The sequence below is a fragment of the Podarcis cretensis genome (genome assembly GCF_951804945.1).
Source record: "Podarcis cretensis genome assembly, chromosome: 7".
Taxonomy (NCBI): Eukaryota; Metazoa; Chordata; class Lepidosauria; order Squamata; family Lacertidae; genus Podarcis; species Podarcis cretensis.
In genome coordinates, this window is record NC_137176.1 from 75,177,194 (window position 1) to 75,191,835 (window position 14,642).

The following is a 14,642-nucleotide window of genomic DNA, read 5'->3' on the forward strand; positions in this document are numbered from 1 at the left end:
TGTATAGATGCAAACTTCAATGAAACTTGAGAACAAAGATGGCCTACTGAAAATTAATTTATAAAGTGCCCTGGGAAGAGAAGAACTGTGTCTTAATTTGAGTCTACATTTAGAATCAGATAAACCTGGCAAAACGTGGGAAGCAAAAAGGAGGAGAATTACTAGCGGCAAACAAGCAGTTTTAAATTACAAGCTGCTATGACATACGTCACAGCTAATTTAACTTTAATGCTCTTCAATTACACTTTGACAACTTATTAGTGACAGTACTTGCCACCAGTGTCACTTCTGCAAAGGAGTAAACCTATATTATAATTAATTGCTTACGCTCAGTTAAAAAACAAACAAAAAAACCACCACTCAACAGTCATATATTCTTTCAGAAAGGCCAATATAGGCAGACAACTACCCGGTTTGCCATATTTACAAGGCGCTGAAACCTTAAAATACCAGCTTCATCAGGGACAGATGAAATATCATAACTCTGGAGCGGAAATAACACCCCAAACACTAAGCACTTAATAATCTTGCAGCAACTCTGTTTTGTACAATAATCACATTACAGAGAAACAGAGAAGAGCAAATTAAAATAATCAGGAAATATTCATTATATGCTTCACCCATAAACTTCATAAACTTATTCCTCTACAGAAAGATCTGGTTCAAGAGTGATGTGAGGCAAGATCCTTGAGCAAACCTCTCCTTTCAAAGCACAAAAAAGCAAAATGTGCAATCAGTTATTGGGTCGTAACACTGACAGAGTAGAAGAACAGGTTAAAAAATATTGGTCCAAGTATTTCTTTCCCCATACTTATGGAACTGTTTTTTGCATCTGACTAGTAACATTTGTGAAAAAAAGCATCTAAATTCTTTTTTAAAAAAACAACCATGTACCATAGAAATGGTTTGCATCCAAATGTTTATTGTGAATTACAATGCTACTCACTGTTATATGTGATGTTGAATCCTCGACCTGACATGGAGTGGTCAGCTTGAAATTCCAGGCGCAAAATATGACTATTGCTAGTGAGATGGGATGGCACTTCGGCCCCAGTAAATGTGCCCAGTATTGGAGAATCAGGAGAGTCACCATCTTTAATTGCAAGAAAATCAAACTGAGATTCCAAGTCAAAGTCATTAAAGGAAAGATGAATTCGGCTCCCCGGGTCTGAGATGATTGTCCATATGCAGTTCAAATTATTTCCATATCCCTCTGGGTAGTCAGGAGAAAGGACAGTTCCCATTGGCGCCGTGAAATTAGAGAGGCAAGGAACTGTCAAAAGCCAGGAAAGAAATTAGAAAAAGATATATCAGAAGCTAGTTTAAACAGGCAGTTCCAAATCTACATACCAATCTCATCCTTAAATTTCTGTTATCTGCTCATTTTCTCACTGGAAGAACAAATGACCTTGATCATGAAAACAACAAAAAGTCCAGAAGGTTATGCGCTCACCGAGCCACACGGTTATTCCAAAGCGATTGAAGCTATAAAGGACAGTTTTCCCATAGCAGATCAATGCTACAGAAGCCTTTGCACTGAATGAGACCCATTCACAACTTCTGCTCATGTCTTGCTTAGCAAGTAATTCTTTAAAATGCCAAGATAAACTTTACTTGGGAAGAGACGCAACAAGGCAATTTTTCCTTTTGATAATTCTGATGGATGCACATTAGGATGGCTGTTCCCCCAACCCACCCTGGTACACAAGCCACACTATTTCTCCCGCATTGGAATACATTTTCAGGCACAAACCCCTTTCCACAGAAGGACAACTGTAGCAAATTCATTATTTTATGTTCTACTATTTTTTCGATTTGTGAGAATATCTCCCAACAGCAGACCCAAGAGGGAAATGGAGCAGTTATATTATACTGAAATCACAGTAGGTCTCATGAGTTATCCATGTCCAGCAGGCCTTAATCATTTGGTACTACTTATTTTCCCCTTTAGAGAACTGTTCAAATGAACAATTCCACACTGAGCACATTAACAGTCAAAAGCTCAATGTTGCCATGATAATTTGTAGCTTACAAATAAGTATAGGAAATGAAGTAGGACCAAAATAGTTTTCAGCTTTCCTTGTTGGCTCAGACAATATTTCATACATAATACTGCTATTTTACTAACCCTAATGTAATTTATAATCATAGTTGAGTGATAATCTTGTGTTTATGTGTATTTTCTTACACACACACACAAATACAAACTATACACTATACAATATATTACATAAATGGTGAATTTAGCTCTGCGTAATATTAATACTTGACAGCCAAAATATCTCTCTCTATGATTATGTATGTATTAAAAGATATTCATGTATAATTCATGGTGTGGGGGAAGGATCTGTAAATAATTTAAATGCCCTTGATTGCAATTCAGCCACTACTATCTTCGTGAAATGTAACAGGCTTCTAAAAATTCCTATAAAATAGAGCATAAGAAAGATAAAATGCAAATATAAAGTATGCTTCTTTTGTGTGAAATTACAAGATGGCACCATGAAGGCACCCAACAGCAGCCCCCATTCTGGATGAAGACAGGCAACATTTACTTTTATTGGAAAAAAACTTTGCACTTAGAATATAAATGTGTATATCATAATTAAAAAGGGTTTTTAAAAAAATAATATGTGCTGTCCTCAAATATTTGGAATAAATATGTTTATACTCACAAATGCAGATGGGTATGTTTGCTGACCACTGGTTATTTTCTTGACAAACAATAGATTTTTCTCCAATAAGTTCAAATCCAAACTGGCACTCAAACCTTAACACATCACGATTGGAAAATCCATCCCCTTCTCTAATGCCATATAATGGAGTTCCAGGATCCCCACAGCTTTCTTTTTCAATCTCTGTGGAAATAACAGATAAACAATTTACTGCCTAAGAAGCAAATTAAATAGTCAATAGTCATTCCTCCAAGACTAAAAGGGTGGTGGGAAGACTGTGAGGATATAAACTGAAAACTGATATATAAACTAAGAATTGCTAATGAAATTTCTCTCATTTCTAAATGGTACACCATCAAATATGTGAGAAATAAGTTTCAGTCTTTTATACAAAAAGTAAGATTTAGGCACTCCCAATTCCCAGTATATTTTTATATACACAATTTTCAAACAATTGTTCATATGGAAAGTACTGTTACATTAATTGAAGCATATTAAATCTATACATAGATAGATATCGGTTTGATTTGGTCAGGGTCAATTTCAAAAATCTCAGTTTTTCGGTTCAAACGAAGTGCTAACACTGACTTCAAAATACGGTGTCAGGTTTCTCAAGACAAACCACATCACTATAGACTGTATCTGTCATGGGCTGTCTTTTCCCCCAAGCACATTCGATGAGTGAGTATGACTAGGCTATTAATAGTGATCTAAGAAAATATAAATTACCCTTGGCCAAAATATTGTTTAAAATATATTGCACTGTGACTTATTTATTACCCAGTTACTATTATGCACCATTGCTATACAACAGCCTTTGTAAACCTGGTGCTGTCCAAATGTTTTTGGACTGCAACTTCCATCAACCCAGATGGGAATTATACTCCGAAATATTTGGGGAGCACAGCGTTGTCAAAGGATGGCATAGAATATATGTCCAATGCATGACACCCCAATGTTTACTTCCTTGCAACAAACCAATGTCTTTTGTTTGAGTGAGACTTGTTGAAGGATATTTAGTCAGCTTCATGTCTGAACAAAGAATTTAATCCCCTCCACCAAAAAAAGGTCACTGAAACACTAAAACCAAGTCCACATGATCATGTAAAGTTTATCAGATGAAAAAATGGTTACCAGGTATTGCTGCAGAATAAAGTTCTGTCTGTAAGTATGCATTAATATGGCCTGATAATAACCCAAATGGTTGTGATCCAATTTATGTTTAGAACAACAAAAACTAAATATATTCAGGGACCAGGGAGATTTCAAATAGTCACATTTCAAGCAGACAATGGGTTAAGCACCTTATCTGCCCTACAAAATCTCCTGGCAATTCTCTACTCCTAATATTCTCCTCCCAAAGCTGTTTTATCTTTAAATAAATTAATAAATAAATAAACCAAACAGCATCAGGAGCCTTTTGCATGCATTTGCATTTTAAACTTGTAGTTTGTGAGCCCCCTAAGCGTCTAAACTTCAATAATCGTTTGAAGCAGAAACCTTTGAATCAAAACAGTTTGAGATCTCACATTTTTCTCTTTCACTCCTCGTGATCTTCTTAAATCAAAGAACATTAAGTATTAGGAAATCTCTTCACATTACGCCATAAAGAAAAAAGTTGTCAACTTTTCTTTTTTCCCCTCTGATAGAACCAGCTCCCTTTGAAACATTGGGAAATTGCCCCGCAGTAGGTCAGAGAATGACTGATGTCTAATGTAACTCTCTTTCAAATTATTTATATGGAAAGCTGCCTTATACTGAGCTGGACCACTGGCCCCAGGGCCAGACGAAGGGGGGTGCGGTGGGGGCGGATGGCCCCAGGTGTCTTTGCTGAGGGGGGTGACATTTGGCTCGCCACCCGCCCGCAACCCCCAAGCCTACCCCGAGCCATCAGGGGAAGGGGGGAGCTGCGCCGCTTTGCCGGCGGCATTACCCCCTTCCCTCTTCGTTTTGACAGCTGGGGGAGGCTTGGGAGTCACGGGAGGGCAGCACACTGAATGTCTGCTATCAGTGGCTCGCTCCTCCCCCATGGGCGGCTCGCTCCACCTCCAACTGCAGGGTGCATGCACCGCTCCATGCACCCGAGCAGCTATCCCAACACCTTGGAGGGCACCCTCTGTGCCCTGCCCCCCTTGGGAGCATGCCCCACTCCCTTTGGGAGCATGTCCGTCCTGGGCAGCATGGGCATATGCCCCGCCACTGATTGGCCCATCTAGTTCACTACTGTCTACACTGACTGACAGCAAGTATCCAGGTATTTCAGGCAGGAGGCTATCTGAACCCTACCTGGAGATTCTGAGGAATGAACCTGGGACCTTCAACATGCAGAGCTGATGCCCTACCACTGAGTCAAGGCTCCTCCTGGGTTTAAGTAGCAGCGAAAGACCACAACTTTATTTTATGGCTAAAGTAATTTGAAAAACACACTTTTATGAAAAAGCGTGTTCTCCTTCAGGGAGAGCATGTGTTGCGGTGGGGTCTACTGAGCCACCCCCTTTGTTGCTGGGTAAGTTCTCCAGGATGGCCAGGGGGCATTGATTGGATTGCCGAGTTGCTGGGGGAAAAGTTATGTTGCAATTTTGGTGGGAGGGGTAAAAGGTTTAAATACTCTGCACGTAGCCTTGTACTTTCTCTTTTGCTGCGTGCAACGGATCACCCGCCCACCCGCCCTAGAATAAGGGGTTCTCGCGTTGACCTTGCTATGCCTGTCATGGGGTCGTCTGCCTTTGAGCAGGGGCCTGGTAGGAATTTTTCCACCTGGCAAATTGGCTGGCTGGGTGGTTTTTGCCTACTGCGTAGCAAATTGTCACAACTTGTAAGGTTGTGGTTAGGCATTGGTTATAAATCTGGTGGAGGAGGGGTTAGGATAGGCTGGGCCTGCCCCTCCATGGAGGGGTTAGGATAGGCTGGGCCTGCCCCTCCATGGTTGCTGCGGAAAGGGAATTCCGTTAAAGGAATCCTGGGGCTTGCCATCTTTTCGTCCAATCCCTGGAATGGGACTAGGGCCGGCAAGCCTTCGGGGAGCAGGCGGGTGAGGGTTGAGGGTCTGTGTCTCAGCTCCAATTCTTCCCCGACTTGCTTTCCCCCGCACTGTCTTTCGGTGGTGCCCGGAAGTCAGTTCTGTCCCCAGGCGGGGGGACAGATAGTCTTAACCAATGCCTAAACAACCACTCACAGTTTGTATTTTAATAAAGTTGTGGCCAAAATCATGCCAAAAATCTTAAACAAAAAATTACGTGTCCGTTGTGAGTTATTTTGGGGGGTGGATTGGGGACCTCAACACGCAAGAGATAAATAGAAAACAATTTTTTTTTTTATTCCATGGCACTGTATAAAAGCAGGAGTAAAAACTAAACATTTGGCTTTTTTTTTGAAAAGTCATGAAAATGTAGATACTGATCTATAATCTGGTATGCAGATTACAGTACAATCCTAACCATGTCTACTCAGATATGTCCTACTGAAGTCCTTTTAAAAACCATCAAATTGACTGGTTTTAATAGTATTCTTCTGCAGGTTATAAAGCACAATAAATAATACTGTAATTATTTGTAACACTGCCATTCTACTAAACCTGTTGTTTGACTTGGAGGCAACTTTCTCCTACATCGCTAAGAAGTATTTGCATAACTGGAATAACATGTGACAAAACTTAGTTGTATGGTATAGATAGTTTATCCTTGATTCTGATCCATTCCGAAATAGACAATACTGGGATTGATGGATACAGCGGCACTAATAAATGTTCTCAGTAAAAACAGAACTCTGTAAAAGGCAAATAACAGGGCAAGTTATATCAAAATATTTCAAAATTTAGTGGCATGGGGAAAATGGATTTTTATTTTGCCCTTCAACTACTTGTATTAATCTCAGAGGTCATGCATAGTCTGTAGGTGACACACTTAAGCTTCAAGGAAACAGGATGGTCATTTGCTATACAAATGCGTTTTGACATAATATCACTAGATTCAATCCCTCAAGAAGCAACTTGTCCATCTAGTTCCTTCTGTCTGAAGAAAACAGGTCAGACTGTGAACATCATTTGGCACTGGTTACAACAGCAATAAAAGGCTTGCTGCAAATCAAAGGGGTGTGGAGAATATGGGGAACTTCCCATCACCAGAATTATAACTAAATATCTGTAAATTACAGTTATTATAAAATTATATTTTAAAAGAAACCTCTGTATGTCTTTCAACAGCTGTTGAAGACAACCAGCCATCTGTATCAATTAGTAGCCAAAACATGCACCATCATTTGCATAAGAAGACACATCCAGTCTCTTTAATGAGTTTGTTGAGCATCATGACATAGGTTGGATGATGTATATCCATGGGTATGGAAGACTGCTTACATGGGTAAATATTTCTTGATAGACCAATAATAAAATGTGGTTTTCAAAATCCTCTATTTCCATATGTTCCACAGGATGAAGAGTGAGATTTACATAAAGGAGTATGTACAATAACTGAAATAAAGATATGAATTGTAGATTCATCTCTGTTTGCAGCCCAGCGGGTTACTTATTATTAGTTATGGGCAATCAGCCTACACAATACAAAATTAGGTAACTATTGGTCCTAGTCTGTGCCCTAAGGACTATTGATTGGTCAGTTGTTGCTAATCACAAGGAAAGTTGGACAAATAAATGGTTGTTGGTTTTGGCAAGCCTAACAGGCTGTGAATTGCTAAAGCCTCTCTCTATGAAGAAAGGAATCCCTGTCCTACAAGACTGGGTAGGACCTGGCAACACACATCATGAAGTGATTGCTGGCTGATTGATTGATTGATTGATTGATTGATTGATTGATTGATTGTATGCATGTGCAAGCTTGCAGCTCGTTTGCCAGCAGAGGGTGAAGATGGACTCCAGAGAAACTGGGCAATCTGTTTGTCATGACTGATTGGGAAGGTGGGGGCAGAGAGATTGAGAGAGAGAAGGGTTTTTTGGTTCCAGACTTTCTTTGGGGAGTGGGTGCAGCCCAGTGGCGTAGCGTGGGTTGTCAGCACCCAGGGCAAGGCAAGTAATTTGCGCCCTCTAACCCTAACCCCCAGATGTTGCGCCCAGTGCGCCCGGCCCCCCCTGCACCCCCCACGCTACGCCACTGGTGCAGTCCCATCTGCCCAAACTAAGAAACAATGCTTACAATCCACCAAACTAACACATGGCCTTCTGTAACCCACTTATCATCTGTCTTCTTATGTGCTGTCACTGGACACACTGGAAACCAAATTCGTAATTAAGCAGAGAATGAAAGATATGGATTCCAGGAGTTATATGGATCAGCTAATGAACCATATATAGCATGAGCTTGATGTCACAATTTTGTTGGCTCACTTTCTCTAACAACCTATATGACAGTTTTGCCAAAGTTCCCTTAACAACAGTTACTGTAAAGCATTAAAATAGGCCAACGAAACTGATCTTATTTACTTATGTATAGTAATTTATCCTAGTTTTCTATCTTACCATATTAATGTGTGAGGCAGGAGGTCTGTATGATGTTTCTAGCTATGAAGCTGTACCAGTGTGCTGCCTTCTGTTTTCTGTTCCAGTGTAACTATTTGATAGATATTTCCTCATGATTCTCAATTGAGTCTATTTCTGTGAAAGATAGCATCATCACCTAGTCATTTCTCCGCAAGAAAAGGAATGAAATCCACTTGTGACTGTATCATTTTGATGGAACATCCTCAAGAGATTCCACAGCTAAGGAAGACTGTTTACAACCCTAACATGGAGACAGCCGCTTGATCTCGCTATGGCTAAGGGCACCTGAGCATCAACCCTATTTAGTTTACAAAGAGAAAGGACTGTTTCTAAAAAGACTAAAGACAAACTGGCTTTACAGAAAGCCAGAGGAACATATGGAAGAAAAGGAATAAAATAAAAGGATTTTAGCTGGCAGAGCAAACAAGAAAGTAAACAAAATAGCCCTTGAAGGGAAAAAACTTGGGAGTTATTTAGACAGCTACCAGACACATCTTGCAAAGGGGGCAGCTTTTGTTACAAGAAATGTTTACTGTGGCGAGGGAAAAGAATTTAACACAGACAAGGGGAAAAAGGCTGTTTATCAGGAGTCATTTAACCAAGGCCCAAGAACCTAGTTTATTTGATTTATGTTCTAATACAAACAAAAACCAAATTACGATATCAAAGTTGGGCTGACCATGGTCTCCATTTTTCAAGACTGTTCATCTTTAGATGAAACAGGGGAAGTGGGTGGTGAATCTGAGGCAGGTGAACAAATTCTAATATTTTTGTGTGGCAGGGTACCTTCATATACAAAGGTAAAGGTAAAGGGCCCCCTGACCATTAGGTCCAGTCGTGACCGACTCTGGGGTTTCGGCGCTCATCCGCTTTATTGGCTGAGGGAGCTGGCGTACAGCTTCCAGGTCATGTGGCCAGCATGACTAAGCTGCTTCTGGCAAACCAGAGCAGCGCACAGAAACACCATTTACCTTCCCACCAGAGCGGTACCTATTTATCTACTTGCACTCTGATGTCCAACTCCTAGGTTGGCAGGAGCAGGGACCGAGCAAAGGGAGCTCACCCCATCACGGGGATTCGAACTGCCGACCTTCTGATCAGCAAGTCCTAGGCTCTGTGGTTTAACCCACAGTGCTACCCGCGTCCCTTTCATATACAAAGTAGCCAAGGTTTATTTGCTTGATTGAAAGCCTTGCCACTGCTTCAAGTGACAGCTTGACTGGCACTACTCTACCTACCAACGCTGCAAATTGGACACTTGATGGACATACTGACATGACCATTCATAGTTGGCCTGTATTCCAGACACCAGAGCAAGGGAAGGTCCATGTGTACAACATAGGAACAAGGGTAGAATGGGACACTCAATGGTTTCCCCCTCCCATTCAACAAATGCATGTCCAACAATGTTTCTATCCATCAGCCTCTTTTAAATGGCAATTACTGTTTGACACCCAACAACAACTGTAATCACAATGTCAAGGAAACCACCTACTCTGAGTTTTAATCTACATAAAGGAACCAAAGACACTTATTGGAATTTATTTGCTGTATGCACTTCATGCCTGCAGTAAAGATTCTAAGGACTCTGAGTAGGCAGATAGTCTCGCTGGAATCAGTAAAAATACATAGGTTTATGCTGCAAATCATACCACACTACCACACTGCCATGTTGAATTTATAGATTGCATACAGTGAGTGGAAGTTATACCAAAAGGTAAATAAATTCCAGCATTGCTAGTTCACAGTTTTTCTCAAGTACTGCTAGAAATAGGGAAGAACTCTGTTCAGTTTCCATACGAATTCACATAATTTGCACTTCCTGAACAGATATGTGAAACACAGATAATCTTCAAAATGTGCACTTCTCTGAATTTTGTGACAGTGTCATCCAATAAAAAAGTGTACCCCCAAAAATACACATATTAGAGAAACGTAAATGGACATAGCAGTGAAAATAATATAGAATACACTTCCAAAAATGTGTTTATGAATGTGTCTTAAGATAAATGAACACAGAAATATGTATAAATACTGATGAAGGCTTTTGCTGTGGTTATGACTTATAAACCCTATATGGCTTAGACTATCTGAAGGACCACATTCTCACATAGGAACCTGTCTGAGCGCTCAGTTCTTCTGTGGCAGCCCTTCTTTTAAGTCCTCCCACCTTCACAATCACCCTTTGTGTAAAATTAATACTTCTCAATTTAGCTGTATTCATTTTTATCCTCTGTACAATCTAGAGAACTCAGATAAAGTTAATAATGCTGATGATTTTGGTTTGATAGTCTGTAGTGAGCATCCATATATTCAGAAATTCCAGTGATAAAGCAACTGTTCATATGAACCTACATTCCTTCAGGTATTCCGTAACAGTATGCATACAGTATTTCTGCTGCTGAAAAGAACATTTTAAGATCTAAAGATCAGAGAATCAGAGTTTCTGCACATCACTTCATGCAGTTTAATGTAGTAGAAACCATGGATTCATTGAAAAACTTCACAGGGGAAAATATTAACTTTAAATTTCACCTCACATCTGTTCGTAGGAACCAGAAGTGAAGAAAAATGGACTCAAAAGTGAAAAGGACACTTAAAACATATCCTAAATTCTTGAGTGGATATAACGCCCTATAGGTGTGATTCCTAAGAAAGTTCCAGATGAATAAAATTTCCTCCACCATCTGCCTCTTTTGAAAACAGTCAATTAGTGACTTAATTGACTTGGCACCTTGTACAGTGTAGTACACATATGCTATGCCTTATCAAGCGATTCGCTTTTCACTGAGTTATACAAAAGCTGTCTCACAGCTTTGTGACTATTTCATTTTACAAACATGTTGCAGTTTGAGAAAAGAAATGATGCCCAAGGGTTAAAGTCTTCTCTGTGCTGGATTATGAACACATTACTTCGGTAGGCCACAATGCACCATACTGGCATACCAAATGTTATTTATTACTTATTGCTCTCCTTATTGTGGCTTTGTTTTGAAAGCCTGGGGGAGGACTGCAAAGACATCAGGTTGCCTTTAAGGGGAATGTGAGAAAGTTATTTGTGATGCAAAAGAAACATAATCTGCCACCCCAATTTGTCTTCTTGTTCACTTTAAAACTTTTCTTTACTCTCTCCTTTTATATTCACAGGGTTCCTCTTATTCAAAAACAAATCTTACATGGCCCTAACCTGGAGCTTGAGTTACACTTACATTTCATTTATATCAATAGGATTTCAGTTGTAATATAGTTCCATTTTTTTAAAATTGAGCGAAACTCTTCCAGAGTACACCAATGCATTTGTCACCAGGCCAGACACAATTGATATGGTTGTATTATTATTATTATTATTATTATTATTATTATTATTATTATTATTTTATTTCTACCTCACCCATTTGGCCGGGTTTTCCCAGCCACTCCAGATGGCTTTAAATATGTAGGTTTATTAATTGAAATGAAATATATGTTGTAGCTCATACTTAAGCCTTGACTAATTTTCCATATTTTACTTGTTTCACTTTGACCTGGTGTCAGGCTTCAGGAAATCGACTTCCTCCCCTGTGGCTGTAAATAAGCAGATCAAATGAAAGGAAATGCTTACCAGTTAGTTACTTTAATAAACACAGTGAGGGACAAAAGAAAGTGTCTACCTCGAATGGCAGTGCTCCCAATTAAAGCTCACACCCCCTCCACCCCTATTAATCTACATCACTCCTACGTTTTGTAATCTGACTTTGCATTTCAGTTGCATTTCAATCTGAGTTTGCATTTCAGTTCTGAGACTTTCTGAGCTCTTCTCGACCTGGGGGAGGGCGGTTGAGGAATGCTGTCCAAAGTCTGAATCTGTTAACCCTCTCTCTCCCAGTGTTTCTTCTCCTAGCTGTTCCCTATCCAGCATTTCCCAGATTCTGCCCTCTGAACTATGGAAACCACTATTCCAAATCTATACTGTTCTCCTGCTCCTGGGAAGATTCAGGATCAAGATCAGGGGGAGGGGGTGGCTCTCACCATTCTTCCTCAGTGCAGCCCTCCTCAGCATGGTCCCTGACAACTGGTTCTAGAACAAGGGTGCACATACTAGGCACATTCAAGTTCACCCAATCCAACCCCTTCACATGAACAGTACCACTTAAAATGTTTCCCAGCATGAACAGGGATTATTTTCAGAATGAGGGTCACATTCTCTTCTGTGCAAACTTACAAAGGCCACATGCTACTGAGAAGGAGGTATACACACAAATGGATGGAATAATAAATAGAACTTTTGCCTTTCTACTGTAGGCTACTTTCTAGATATGCTCACCATGCCTTTCTGCCTTTAACCCAGGTTACCAGGAAGCATGATCAGATTTCAACAACACATTCTTGCCGAGCCAAGGCTCTCAAGGATACACTGAATAAAAACTACAGCATTAAAAAACAATCTGCCCACATAACTGCCCATGTGCAAGGGCTTCCTATATTTTCTACAAAGTCAACATTTAATAGTTCTCCATATTTATAAAGCATTTCCCTGCTTATAGAAAAGAACAAAGACTTGGGATTCCTCTGAATATGCAACAGATCAGCTGTAAAGGAGGGGGTGCCTTTTAAAATATTTTGAGGGATCTGAAGCAATATTTCTCATACTCTCTTGACACCGTTTTCTTCCTCATGAAAATGTGGGTTTTATTAGTAGCTATTTGTAGTTAAATGTAGTTATTTGTATGCAAAACTCTTTACAACTGCCTTTCAAACTCTGTAAAGCATCATTTGCAATTATGATAATGATGATAAAAAAATAATAGACTAACTACAAAAAAAAACCTTGAAACCCACTGCTAGAGAAATATTCTCCATTATGAAATGATTTATCTATTTGACATTCCTTATATTTATAAAATAGAAAGTAACATTTAATGTGTGTAATCTATAACAAAACACTGCAAATCCATCAAATATATGCAGAGTACTATTCCACAACAAAATAACCCCTCATTGTTCCCAGCTAAGAAAAAATATATATTCATACATCAGGGTTCTACATTTAATTGACAGCTTACAGAATGTATTTTCCATCTAAATTATTTTATGATCAGGTTAATGACTCCAGTACTACTGTTGTGATGTCCTTTGTCAGCATTTTGGCTAATCTGTTTTATTTACATATAAACACACACAGAGGACTGCAACATGGTTTCCTCTCTCGTTAGCATCAGACAGCAAAGAAAGAACAAAGGACAATAAGTCCCACTTCACGGAACACAATAACACAAACATCCGAATCCGTCACTTCCCACTCTGTGGAGTCAAAACATATACTGTCATGTGAGAGACAAAAATCCCATGACTGCAATCATGGAGCAGGAATTCTAACAGGGGGCAGAACAGGGTGGAATGGGATAATAATAATAATAATAATAATAATAATAATAATAATAGAAATGGGATGGAAGGAGGGAGCTTATACGTGCGGCACCATCATGTGCAATGACCCGGAATGCAACCCACTCAAGTAGAGGGTTGCCTGTATTTCAAAACGGAGACAGCAATGGGGGGAGGAAAAAGCTCTAACATTTCAACACTGTTTTTTCATCATGAATGTGATAATTAAAATACCAATGGGTGACACCCAACATTAGTAATACTCAGAGCAGATACAATGAAATCAGTTGACTTCAGTCTATTTATTTCAGCAAGTCTACTTTGAGGCTGAATTCAGACAGCATTTTATACCTTCTTCATGACATTGCTTTACCTGCTCATTTTTTAAAAAAAAAAAATCATGTGATCTTTCACACAGTGTAAAATAGATTTCTAGAAATATAAGTTTGCTCATTTCCATGTTAATCATTTCAAGAAGGAAAAAAAAAATCAACTTGCAACACCATTAACATAGAAAATCACAGGAGCCTGGTGTGGACGAAATTTGTGATGGTATACCAGCAGACATTTCTTTCACATCGTGTAAAATTTAGTGTGATGTGGCAGTATATTGATTCCATAATACAACCAAGTAGTGGGAGCCAGCATGGTGTAGTGGTTAAGAGCGGTGGACTCGTAATCTGGAGAACAGGGTTCACTTCCCTGCTCCTCCACATGCAGCTGCTGGGCTAGTCACACTTCTCTGAAGTTCTCTCAGCCTTACTCACCCCACAGAGTTTGTTGTGGGGGAAGAAGGGAAAGGAGATTGTTAGCCACTTTGAGCTAACAAAGGGGAGTGAAAGGCTGGATATCAAGTCCAAACTCTTCTTCTCTTCTAGTGCAGTGTTAAATAGCATGGGGGACAAGATGGAACCCTGCACCAAACAATGTGTATTCTATTTTCTGGAACAACCCTGGATGTAGGAGTAGACGTACAGTGACTCCAATCCTCAGTTGCTCTATGAGGATACCATGGTAAATGGTACTGAAAGTAGTTGAGAGGTCAAGGAGCAATAGCAGGGCCACACTCCCATCATTCTCCTGACATATCCCAGGGTGATCAAGGTGACCTG

At 39.7% G+C, this 14,642-nt stretch overlaps 1 protein-coding gene across 5 annotated transcripts in view; it reads right to left on the minus strand.

The window, feature by feature from the left end:
* The window catches only part of CSMD3 (CUB and Sushi multiple domains 3), a 592,920-nt gene that overhangs the window by 224,225 nt on the left and 354,053 nt on the right, over positions 1-14,642 (minus strand). For all 5 annotated transcript variants that reach the window (XM_079984060.1, XM_079984063.1, XM_079984062.1 and 2 more), the window contains 2 exons: positions 2,676-2,858; positions 947-1,273 (listed from right to left, as the gene is read on the minus strand). In XM_079984060.1, the coding sequence (XP_079840186.1) occupies positions 947-1,273; positions 2,676-2,858 (510 nt within the window). The remainder of the gene's footprint in view (positions 1-946; positions 1,274-2,675; positions 2,859-14,642) is intronic.